The 12,940-nt window shown below is 43.3% G+C and overlaps 1 protein-coding gene across 1 annotated transcript in view; it reads left to right on the top strand.

Annotated features, from left to right (window-relative positions):
• The window catches only part of mgat5 (alpha-1,6-mannosylglycoprotein 6-beta-N-acetylglucosaminyltransferase), an 87,397-nt gene extending 75,133 nt beyond the window's left edge, over positions 1 to 12,264 (top strand). The window contains exons 12-16 of the mRNA XM_085449604.1: positions 5,661 to 5,807; positions 5,918 to 6,034; positions 8,150 to 8,224; positions 9,010 to 9,167; positions 9,447 to 12,264. Of these exons, the coding sequence (XP_085305730.1) occupies positions 5,661 to 5,807; positions 5,918 to 6,034; positions 8,150 to 8,224; positions 9,010 to 9,167; positions 9,447 to 9,645 (696 nt within the window). The 3' untranslated portion in view covers positions 9,646 to 12,264. The remainder of the gene's footprint in view (positions 1 to 5,660; positions 5,808 to 5,917; positions 6,035 to 8,149; positions 8,225 to 9,009; positions 9,168 to 9,446) is intronic.
• The last annotated feature ends 676 nt before the right edge of the window (positions 12,265 to 12,940 follow it).

Here is a 12,940-nt window from a genome sequence, read left to right as displayed (position 1 = left end):
CTATTAAAACAAACACTTGTAGGTAAAAATAATAAATAATTCCCAGAAGCTGCAGTCCCCTCTTGTTGTAAAAGCAGTTGCTTTATATCTATAATTAGCTGTCCGCTTTAGTTCTTTCAAGGCTTAAAGTTAAACATTATTAGAGTTATTGCAGCTTTGTGCAGGTTCATCTTTGATATACAATGTATGTTTTAAACTAGACAGTTTTACCACCGGATTGATTTATCTTGGGACACATTCATTACACAAACATACCTGTTGCCCTAGAAGTCTGCTAAAGGTCAGGACACTGCTTCTCACTTGAGCCTAAACCCTGATAGTGTCCATAACTGCCACACAGAACAGAAATACAAGGAGAAGAAGCAGAAATCGATTTCCTGTGAGGTCTGCCATGACCTGTCATGGTTTTGCTAAGACTGCACGGTCATGAGGGGAGGTGTTCTGAACGGTCTGTGGACCCACTTTGAAAACGTATCCAAAAAATTCCCACCGAGCTGCAAACTTCTAAAGAGCTACAGAATGAAAATGACAAGATCCTCACATAGCTGACAACAACATCCGCTGGAGGTGCAAACTGGCACTAATTCAGCTAAGAATCTCTCTGGCTTCAGTCTTCATCCCTTTCAGGAAAAAATGAGGTGAGGGGAGGCTTTGATTTTCTTTAGCCTCTGAAACTAGATACTTTCAGGCAAGGGAGGGACATCAGAGCGAGACGGCCACAGCTCACGATACAGTCAGTTATAGAAAAAAAGATGGATATATATCTAAACCTCTTTGTCCTTAGCAGAGCTGCAGAGTTGCTTTAGCCATAAAACATTAGTGATTCTGTCCTGAGCACCTGAAACCAAGGATCCGGTGATGTTCGAGGCACCGAGGCACAGAAAGACAACGATGCATTCTGCAGTGGAGCGGATCATTAAAGACTGAAGGCAAACAACGCTCCACCAACAGTGCAGTGAATTATGATTTGCTGGAGCGAGAGCTTTATTAGCAAAGTCTGGCAGGTAAACACACAACAGAACCGGGATATAATATAAACCTCCATATCTTCTCATTACATGCGTTCCTGGCTGGAAACCCATCGGGGAACGGCCAATTAAATCGCACAAAACCAGACATTTCTCCGGCATTCTTGTTTAAGAGTTTACAAGCAAAACAAGGGGCGTTATAGGCACTCGTCCTTTCGTCGCTTAAACAACACGTTTACTCTTACCTGCGAGCAGACTGCCTCAGCTAATTGGCCTCGTGAGGTTTAGCTTTAAAAGTGCTCCCGCGTTGAGGCGCTTTTGCGAATATGTTGCCTTGTGACATTTGAAGGAAGGGGGGAGGTTGTTCAAGCTCCAAATTCCCTGAAATAAACTGTGACGTGCTGCGCTCTATCAGGTGAATAGCGTGGATGATCAAACCGCTGACATGTAGCAAAACGTTGCTGCGTCATGTTGCAGACTGACAGAGTCAGAGGTTTTTGATGTTTTTCTCTCTGCCTTCTCACATCCGTCTCACAGGCCTGTCTAACTCAACCTGTTAGATTCTCTTGCTTCTGTTTTTCCACCTTCTGCACACACCATGCTTTCAACAACCAATTTATGCAAAATAAGAAATGGTGTTAGTATGGTAATGGTGTTTGTCTTGCTCCACCGTTAATGCCGCTGTAATCAGCATAAAGGGAAAACTCAAACATCCCATGGCAGGTGCTGGGATTAGAAATATCATGAACAAACAGCCTAATTAACTCGCTGGGTCATTACACTCAGAAGCCACCGTGTTTTTAAGCCCTGCGTGGCAACGGCAGAAATCTGATGTTGTTCCAGCACGTTTTGCATGACAACTTTCACTCCAGATACCTCGTTAGCTTAAATTTACATGCTAGACAAAGGTGCAGATAGCAGCTTCTTCTCCTTTGTATATGATCTTGATCTGGCGTTGAGTTCTGCAAGTTACTAAGAGATTGTGGAAGTTGTAGCACCTGTGAGTGTTCAGGTCTTTTGGCTAATAGCTGCTCACTGTTCCAGGGAAAGACAGTCGAAATAATCAGAAATGCAAAACACCTGCTGCTACTGTGGCTAAGAACTAAGACGCTATTGTTGCATGAGATAATGTTGGAAAGTTCAGGTGATGTCTGACATTTGACAGACACCGTAATGTAAAGAAGAACACATTAAACATCATTTATAGAGCACTTTGGTTTCCACGGACAAATTTCACCTCTTGTATTTTTCTGATTTTGTTTTTTATGCAAATTAACCGATCTGACCACCAACAATACTGAATATACAATGAATATACAGTGATATAAAGATGGTAGAATAATACTGTTTCACCTCAGACACACAGCTAGATGCAGCTTCGAGTCGAATGACTGACCCAATCTCTCTGAATTGATCACCTCGGATGTGATCCTTACTCTGCCAGAAAGAGTTCAAACTGCCCCACAGACGAATATCCTGAAATTCGTACAAAAGCGTGCGAGACAGCATCAACTCCTGAATCAAACTATGAAATTCTCCCTACTGTCGCCGTCTCCTGAGGACCCCAAAGTGCTTTACACACCCAGTCATCTACCCATTCACACACTGGTGGAGGCAAGCTACAGTTGTAGCCACAGCTGCAGACTGACAGAAGCGAGGCTGCCATATCACGCCATCGGCCCTTCTGGCCATCACCAGTAGGCGGTAGGTGAAGTGTCTTGCCCAAGGACACAACGACCGAGACTGTCCGAGCCGGGGCTCGAACCGGCAACCTTCCGATTACAAGGCGAACTCCCAACTCTTCAGCCAGATTAGTGTTTAGAAGCATCAGGACCAGCTCACCATCGCTTGATGTTGACTCCAGTTTAATCATAGTGCATTTTTGGGTGGATTTTGGCAAAACTTTAGTAAAATCGCAACTGTTTCGATGTTATACGACAAATTTGCATCAAAAATCTTCAATGTGCTCAGTGCATAAAGGTGTTAGCCGAAAGCTCAGGCTGATCTAAAGTGTCCGTTAGTCTCCATTTCATCCACTATGTTTCTGTGTGATGTCAAAGAGAGCAGATACTTTAATTCCTGACTAAATTCTAAGAGTAGAACATTTATTTGATCATAAGAGTTTAACTTTTAGTGTGTGAGCGCGTCACATTTATTAGTAAAAAAAAATCCCCTCCCTCCGCCCTCAAACCACATCTGCAAGGTGATACATGATATTTTCATATCTATATAACTTCTTATATGCACAGTCTCACTTTCACTCACCCGTTCAAACTGTTTTTCTGATCATTTTGTCAAGGCTTGCAAAAAACCCTGAGGACGTTTATGCTGCTGCTTCTGAAAGTGTTTAAAACAAACAAGCCAAAAAAAAAAAAAACTGGTAAAGGAAGTGATCTTTGATATTTAATAACTACAGGTAACTTGTACTACAGTAACTGCTGTTCTTCCCTACAACATTTAAGTGCTTTCAGAGACGGCTACTGGTATTTAAAAAAAACTATTCTTGGCCCTCATTAATATTTTTAGTAAAATGCAGCTGACATATATGAAATCCAAGGTTTATTTATTTAAGGAAAATATGCATATGTATACCAATGAAATCCATTAAATTTGACCAGATTCTAGTTGAATCTAAAGTTTTTGAATGTACTTGCGTTTACAGAACATTTACATGTAGTCAGGTTGCTTAAAGGCAAAGTTTTGAGGCTCCAGTGATTACACTACAGGATGGTCACACAACAAAAACACATTTTTCATTAACAGCATACACACAAAAAATACACAATTATTGTAAAAAAAAAAATCAACAGAAATCAATCATATTTTATCCATTCAATATCAATATTTTATCATGAGCGCATAGTTACTGAGCAATCATTTCTATTAAGTAAGAAAGTACTCATGGTAAAATGTGATTGATTTCTGTTGATTATTTTTACAATAATTGTATATTTTGTACAGTTGCTGTTACAGACTCCCGCATTGCCCTCATGCATATTTGACTGTTAGCACTGATGCTACTTTTTTCCTTCAGATGTTCTGCAGATAATCATTAGTTGCATCCCTCGACTTTAACGCTGAGTGATGAGAGCAGAAATGAAATCTTCTCGTGTCGTAGGTGTGTGTCCTTTGCATGAGTAAGGCAGGATGTTTCCTCAGGGGTCCAAATCGATAGCAGCTTTCATGTGGAGAGCTGCATGGTGTTGAAGTCAGCCTGTCCATGACCACGGGACTCCAGAGCCGTTGTAAACTAATGATGAGATTGTGGGTCAGTGCTATAAACTTGTTTTTGTTTTTTAAATCCATTCACATCTAGCTACAATCAATTTGCAAGCGTTAGTCATAAACTCCCACCTGAGTTATTCAGTGTGTTTATCTCAGCTCTTCTCCCCTCTGGGTCCTCTCCCTACAAGTACCAGCTGACTGGTTTGCAGCTTTCAGGAGCCTTTGCATGCATGCGATTAAAGAACGCACGTGCTTTGCTGCCACCTGTTGGCAGAAATATTTCAGTAACACTCACAGCTGAAAGAGCAGAATTCACTCCACAGGTCTGATTATTCATGTGACTACAGGCATACCTCATGACACAGCGCTGCATTGTGCACTTAAAGAAAGCGTGTGTATGTAACACCGACTCAAACACACAGATAAGCCATTGTGTCAGCCAGCTGGCTCCACTCAATAAGCCACTCAGCTGGCACCCGGCCTCCCCTCTCAGTTTCTCGATTGCTGTCTCACTACTCATGCAGGCGAGCTCCACAAATATTTGCTTTCTTTCCACTCAGGAGAAGAAAAGTTGCTTCTAGAACCCTCCACCCGTTTTCACTGTTTACTGAAATAAATGTTTGGGATTCTGGCTAAGCACAAACAGTGGAGACACTATACCGTAGCATAAACACCCAGAAACTTCCAGAGTCCCGGTCGGCCGTCAGGTTTTGTGGAATGTCACAGTTTTACTTTCAGTGCTGAGAAGCCACTCGTTCCTTGTACAGAGCCTTCTTTTTTGTTTAATATGGAAAACTACATGTTTACTACATGGTGGTGGAAAATTGTCAGACGCCACCTTTGAGCAAGCACATGGCGACAGCAGGAAGGAAAACCGCTTTTTTAACAGAAAGAAACCTCCAGCAGAACCAGGCTTAGAGGTTTGAGTAGAAAAATTACGTATTTCTGTGTTAGTAATGGCTAATGTGCTTCCAAACAAGCCGAAGAAACACCTAAAAGACATAAACGTTGATTTAAATGAGTCGTTTCAGAGCTGAAAGGCGGTTCTAAGGTGTCTTTGCCAGTTTCCATGATCGTTTACTATCTGATTTGATTGCTGAGCTATTATGTACCTCCACGCCTAAGATATCAAACTCCTTCAGCCCCGTGGGAGGAGTAAACGTAAAAGTGATGTCTTCATATTATCGGGCTTGTTTTCCCTCCCTTGTTTCATGGCGAAAATGTGCTGCCTCCGTCACAATTTGTGCTGATAACAGGGGAGATTTGTTTCTACAAGGCACTATTGGCGACTCCTCAACACAGCCAGTAAACTTCGGCGCCCCTCTGCCTCCTCCCACCGGCACCTTTAGTTGTGCTTATTTCAGGACCTGCACACTGCTGTTCACACATGCCTCCTCCTTACTGACTTGTGTGTGTTGATATCCAGCCTATGGAGCCTGACAGCCGTGTGTGTTCTCTCCTCTGCAGCTGTTTGTGGGTCTTTCCTTCCCCTACGAGGGTCCCGCCCCCCTGGAGGCCATTGCCAACGGCTGTGCCTTCCTCAACCCCAAGTTCAACCCTTCGAAGAGCAGCAAGAACACAGACTTCTTCAAGGGCAAACCCACCCTGAGAGAGGTGAGAGGAGTGCAGGATTTGTCCCCCGCAGCTCGACCCATAACTTTTAAATCGTTTGATTTTCCTAACCCCCCCCCCCACCCCTCTCATTTCTGCTTTGCTGCCTGCAGCTGACCTCTCAGCACCCATACGCCGAGGTGTACATCGGTCGGCCCCACGTGTGGACGGTGGATATCGAGAATTCTGCCGAAGTAGAGAGGGCCATCCGCTCCATCCTCAGCCAAAAGGTAACCGCGGGCGACTGAAAGAAGCTAAAATTTGGTGCAATTTCACAAATGTTATTGCATATTTGTTTCTACAACAAGGGCAGAAGCCCCTTAGGTGCTGTACAGACACACAAGCTTTCGGCCCTACTGCTGCATAGCTGCAAACATCTTTTAACTAAATGCGCTGCACATTCAGCAAGCTTTAACTGACAGACTTTAATACCTTAAATGAACTTAAATACAAACACAACAAGTCATCTTCAAATTCCCTTTTATGCCCCTTTCATCCTCACTGGGTTTCAGCACTTTTCACCTTCATTTCTTGCCAGTGCCTGGCTCCTGGGTGTTCAGTCAGTAATTGCAGTGAGTCTCTCATCATGAGCTGACAGATCTGACGCGCCTTCTTCTCAACCTGCTTCCTTCTTTATTTTTTCTTTCAGTTACTCTTTTTTTTACCCCCCTTATCAAGTTAAATGTCAGACCTTTTCTCTTTTTTTTTCTCCATCCGAGCCGCTGTCTGAATCTCAGAGGACACAACATTCACCTGATCTGTATTGCAGCGCAGGCACTTCCCAAAGATGTGCTTTTTCCAGCTTCATCCTCTGACACTATTCTTTCAATTTCTTCACTTGTGAAATTCTTGTGCTTTTTTTTTAAGCTGCCAGTCTTCTCTCTTAAGCATCACCACTTTTTCCACAATAGGGAGGGGCGGGGCCATCTGCCGCGACCGGTTGGGGGTTAATGAATAAAGAAGTTAAATGAGCTTCAGTGTACACTTGTTTGTTGTACAGACCTTCTTGCTGCTCTACATAAACATGATTGATTCCAGCAGTGTCACTGTTAGTGAAATGGACCTGTGTTGATGTGTCAAGTGATTGTGACATAAAACCTCCTGTGTCTGGGAGGTCCAGTCTCTTTTTTAGTATTCCTGCTACAATTGCAACATGAGGACAAAAGAGTGCTCTAAGCCACTCAGAGAACAGATTGAAAAGTAAAAGTCAGGACATGGTTACAAAAAGATTTCCAACTGCTGGGATGATTTGTCCAGTTGAGGTTCTTTGGCCTGATGAGACAGAATTTGAGCTTGTTGTCCATTAGACTAGATGCTGTAGCATCTAGTCTAATGGACAACCCCACAAATACACCATCTCCACTGTGAAGCATGGTGGAGGCAGCATCATGCTCTGGGGGTGCTTCTCAGCAGCGAGCCCTGGAAGGCCTGTAAAGGCAGAGAAGGACATGAATGCAGACAAATATGCACCAAAGCAGAGAAATGATACACAGACAACAAGGTGAATGTTCTGGATTGGCCCAGATCTCAGTCTGATCGAGAACTTGTGGCTGGACTTGAAAAGAGTGTGAGTTAGCTTTTTTTTAACTAACATTAATGCCTCCATTCCCTTTGCTGTAGTATTTGGTGTGAAGAGGGAATGAATTTGTTTACTGAATAAAAATGTGGACAGCTGCTTTCATAGATTTCTTATATGATGAGCTGCAGTGAATGAATCTGAAAAATTCAAATCTTCAAATCTTCTTCTTCTAAGTTAAAAAGCAAGTGCGCCTCACATGTCTTAACACGGAGCAAAAAAGAGGGTGTGATTGTGTAAATGGCGTCCTGGCTGGTTAGTCGTTAAGGAAAACCTTGTTGGAGCCGCAGGAGGATTGATGGAGATATCGTGTTCCGTCTCCTGGTCCGGGCCCATGCATATTTAAAACTGGACTCAGGACCTCGTTGTGTTGTTGTACTCCGCCGAGCTGGTCAGAACAATGCCTGTGTTCACTGGACGAGCCCACAGAGCCTCATATGCGCCGTGATCCGTGGCGAGACGCAGCCTACCAGGCTCCGGCTCTCCTCCTGCTCCCCCCCTCCCTTCCCCTCTCCTCATCCTTGCTTCCTCCCAGCAGCCAAAAGCTCAGATGGAGCACGGAGCGACTCAGTTCAGCAACAAAGGCTGCAGTTGTTGGTTGTCCCCCGTTTGAAGTTTCCTTCAGCGGCGCAAAGATCAGACAGGAAGCTAACGCTTCACCGGGAGGAGCTCTCTGAGCGTCATCATATAGAAACACTGTCGAGCACAAGAGTTTACAAGCTCCCTCGCCCTGCACGTGTTTTAACAGTCTGTGTTTTGTGTTATTCAGATTGAGCCCTACCTGCCCTATGAGTTCACCTGCGAGGGGATGCTGCAGAGAGTGAACGCCTTCATCGAGAACCAGGTACTGCCTCTGCAGAGCGCCTCTCCATCTTTTCCACGTGCACACAAGTCAGAATGAAATCATGTCGGGCTTTAATTCATGCCACCCTCAGCTGTGGTTGGCGTCCCCAGGGCCGTATAGATTTTCAAAACCAGCAAGTTCAGCTGCCGCTGATTAAAATTCAAAGATTAAAGCCTGTCGAAATAACTCAACATAAGCATTTACAGCAAGTAGACATCAAAGCAAAATGAAATATGAGAGGAAGCAGAAGCTATAAGAGCGATCAAAACATCCCATGAAATGAACAAAATCTACAATAAAGATGAATTTAATGGAGTTTGACAGGTAGGCCAACACCTTTCTGTCATCTCCCTGATCATTTCCTGTTATCTTCAAATTAAAGGTATAACATGCCAACAAAATGCTTTTATTCAGATTAATTTTGCTCTTATTTTCTGTCATATTGTGTTACAGTGTTGGAAGATCATATTAAAGACGGACATGTTTTTTAAATAATGAGGTCGGCACGTGTACGAAGAATACTACACGTTTCATTTCTGTCAGCTTTTAAGCTCTTGGATCTCTGTAATCTCCGAGCACAGAAGCCCCGCCCACCTCCCGTTTAAACCTCCTGCTTGCATGTGGCAACCAATTATATGAAAGTTAGTTTAAAGAGCGGCAGAGCTAACTTATTTTTACTTTCTTTACATAAAGCATACAGGTATTACAGAGTTACGTTTTTTTTTTCCTTTTCCTTTTTCCTCCTTTTTGCACTCCTGTTGTTTAACATCATGTTGTGTCCTCAGGACTTCTGTCACGGTCAGGTCATGTGGCCTCCCCTCAGCGCCCTGCAAGTGAAGCTGGCAGAGCCCGGGCACTCCTGCAAGCAGGTCTGTCAGGAGGAGCAGCTCATCTGTGAGCCCTCCTTCTTCCAGCACCTTAACAAGGACAAAGACCTGGCCAGGTGGGACACATACTTTGCCTCAATACTAGTGGCCACTAGGTGGCAGCACGACACAGGCTTAAGCTCATGTGAGCATTTATCATTCTCTGATGAGCTGCTGAAACCTGCAGTTATAGTTATGACCACTAGTGGGCTGAGTTTAGTTACAGAAGAAAAATGGATTATCAAGCCTGCAGCTCAAAGACACCAGTGTGTGCATGTGTTTTCTCTTCTTGTCTCTCCTTCACATTAAAAAAAGTGTTTAAAAATAAAATCTAAAGCGGTCCGTCTCTCCGTCAGGTTTGGCATGGACTGTCAAACGGTGGAGTCGAGCGCCGACACCGTTGTGCCCGCATACAGCGAGACTCGCCATCACTGCATCTTCCAGTCGGACCTGCTGCTGTTCAGCTGCGCCGGCGCCCACTCGACACTGCAGCGCATCTGTCCCTGCCGTGACTACATGAAGGGCCAGGTGGCGCTGTGCAAAGACTGCCTATAGCAGCAGCACCCAGGCTGACAGAGGGTCAGGAATCAGATGGGATTGCGGTGATCGGGGAGGGGGCGGTGGTGGGCGGATGTACAGCAGCTTCAAGGAGTGTGCTTGAGGGAGACGCACATTCCCGAGCAGTCATGCAGCTATCAAACACACAAACCAGACTCCTTTGTGACAACAACAGGACAGAAAGAACAATCACAGGACTGAGCTCGCTCTTCATATTTATTGTTTTCCTCCGGTAGCTGGAGGAGGAGCACTCCTGCAGCTGACCGGAGCATCTGCCAACTCTCACCTTCATCAGCAGGTGGCGCTATGAGGCCTGGAAGTGGCGTGGATTTACTTGAATCAACAAAGGGAGTCGTACGAAGTCGCAGCAGATGAGGTGGACTGCACATATCGGTGACCCTCCACCCCTCCACTCCACCCTTCCGTCCATCTCACCCCTGCTCTAATCTGAAACTGTTATTTTTAGGTAGGTTTGCACTGGACCGGCACCGCTGAAGGCCCACATCCCCCAGCATACACACACACACACACACATAGAAATACACACAAACACAGTGGGCTGTAATCAGATTTACACTGTAACCAACCCATTCATCTCTTGACTAGATTGGACAAGTAAAAGTAGAAATCTAGATTTTTATCCTGGCAGTTTCGATCGTTTCCTGACGCATCCTCACCAGACTCCGTGATCTTCATCCCCACCCTTAAAAGAGAGGAAATTCAAGACTGTCGTGTTCGGTTTTCATACATTTAAGTTGCACACGTGTTTTAAAACGTTGTAAAGATGAGGGACTGTGTGTGTCTGTGAGTGTTTCTGCAAAAGGCCAGTAGAGAATTGTAATTTTTTTTTGTTTGTCTGCCTGCTTTAAGCACACCATCCGGCACTAGGCACGCACCAAAATGACATCGCTCGTTCTCTGTGTTGTGACGTCGAGTCGTAGACGATAGCCGTCATCAGTAGCAGCGGTAACACCTTGCAGCAAAAGGCTGGGAAGCCTTACTGTCAACACGTTGTTCCGAAGACTCGTAGAGAAACACAAAATCCTTACTTACAGAGATGTTCGTCCATGTCTTTGTGTAGTAAACTGTTTTTAAAAAAAGACTAAGAAAAAAAAAAAGACAAAACACAGATTCCTTTGCAGCATACTGTACACACCACAGACATGTCAACAAAGAGCTCCGCGGCGGGCGCTACGCCTTGCATCTCCTCCTTTTCTTTGGATAATCGTTAGGATCTTAATTTGCCTGTTTATTTGCTAAAAAAATATAAATAAGGAAAAAAAGATGAGATTTGTATTTCTTGTGGTGAATGGAAAAAATGCACTAAGTTAATCAGAGGTTTAACATGATATTAGTAACACTGTATATTGTTCATATGAGTTTTAAAGGTTTTCTTTTGTATTTATTTTGTATACAGATCTTTATCGCTGTGTTCGGCTGGAAATCTTTTTCTTTTTTTATTTATAGGATGGGTGTCTTTTCTTTTGTTTCCCTTTTTATTGACTTTTATTTATGGAGGGTAATTTAAATGTAATTAAAAAAAGCATATTTGTCTCTAGGTGTATGAATAAAGAGAAGGAGACTTTGTCTTCTGCTGTCCTGCTTTCAGCTGTGATATGAGACCAAAAAAAGCAAGAAAAATAAAATATTGGAGCATTTTTATTTTGCACCAGAATTTGGTCTCAAATGGATTTACGTACCTAAGCCAGGCCTGTGTCTGTCTGGCTGGCTGCTTTGTGATCATTCTAGAAAGTATAGTATAGAAAATATCTTATCAAATGTTTGATTATTTATTCCTTAAAGAGCTTAAATGACACAAAGATTGGTTTAAACTTTCCAGTCTAAACGTAACTCTCATCGCGCTCTCTGTAAGGCAGACAGTAGTGGACAAACATGCTTGTTTTGTGGGGAAATGAGCCTCGTACACTTTGTGCTTTGCTTTCATTTCACTGTTGTTTCTGTTTGCACATGTTTCAGTTCAGCCTGAATGGCGCCTTTTTCTTCTTCTTTTTTCTTACCCTGTTAAGCAGGTCACCGATCTGCCGCCAAGTTAAGTGTTTCAAAAAACATGACGTGCCTTTTTGTGGTTTAACTTCAGTTCTGCTTTTGTTTGACGACTGTTGGTGAGCTATTTGTGGCAGGGTGACGTTACTCTGTTATACATGTTTACTTCTGCAACATCAGAGTCAGGTTGGGTTTTTTTGTTTGTTTTTTGATTTATATTCATTTTAAGAAATTTAAATTGGCTGTCCACATCTTAAGATTGTTTTGATGAAGATATTTGGGAAAGTGATAAAACTGATAGGCTCTTTGTTTTTCAGAACTAAAGTCAAAAAGAAAGAAAGCAGTGTCAGCTCATCATGTTTACCAGTCAAGCTCTGCAGTGGATTCACATGTGTGATAGTAATGCGATTAACCAGTTGAGTAGTCAGTAATAAGAGGAATCAGATGATCACAGCACATGTAGAATAAATGGGATGTCTGATTTTGAATGCCTTAAACTGATTACTCATAGTTGTCTGGTCCTTTCTAAACGTGACCTGCAGCACATGTGATGGATACACAAGTGGCTTCAAGCTTGAAGAAAGAAAAAAAAAAAAAAGAGTGGTTTTTAAACTTTCACGAAAAGCATCTGGTGGTGCTTCAAAACAAATCCCATAAAAAAAACCAAAACCAACAGTGCATTAGTGCAAATCGCTAGTTTCCGCATTGGTTCCTGTTAAAAATGTAAAACTGGAGTCCAGTAATCAGTTTCAGGGGCATACATTTAAAAGGGGGCATACCTACAGTTTGATCAGTGAATTGTGAAACGTCACAGCATGTGCTGTTCTACAATAAATAATGAAGCAATAATCAGCTGCCTCTCCAGTGACTCTGTCATCGAGCAGACGACTCAGTTTGTGTCAAACCACAGCTGGTACTTCTTTACTTCTACTTGAAATGAAAGTCCAAGAGGAGTTAGAGTACATCTGACTGAGTCAAGAAGCAGCTGACCATTATCGAGCCTGCTAGGAAAGACAAGCCAGGAGCCATTTGTCATGCTTGCCCATGGGGGGCCGTGCTTGCCCATGGGGGGCCGTGCTTGCCCATGGGGGGCCGTGCTTGCCCATGGGAAGTTGTTGGGGTTCTCTGTGTTGTAGCACCTTGAGGTCACTGTTGTTGTGATTTGGTTATATAACTGAAACTGAATTGAAGTAACTTTCAGAATAAAAGATTGTCAGCTAATAGATCAGCCTGGATGGTGACATTTTGGGTTTTTTTAGAATTCAAAAAGAAAATCAGGGCTGTAAGT

Source organism: Copadichromis virginalis, linkage group LG23, assembly GCF_057382275.1.
Source record: "Copadichromis virginalis isolate Kocher_CV1m ecotype Utaka linkage group LG23, C_Virginalis_male_GT1.1, whole genome shotgun sequence".
Classification (NCBI taxonomy): domain Eukaryota; kingdom Metazoa; phylum Chordata; class Actinopteri; order Cichliformes; family Cichlidae; genus Copadichromis; species Copadichromis virginalis.
Note: the sequence above shows the minus strand (reverse complement) of the source record. Positions and strands in the feature narration are given on the sequence as shown.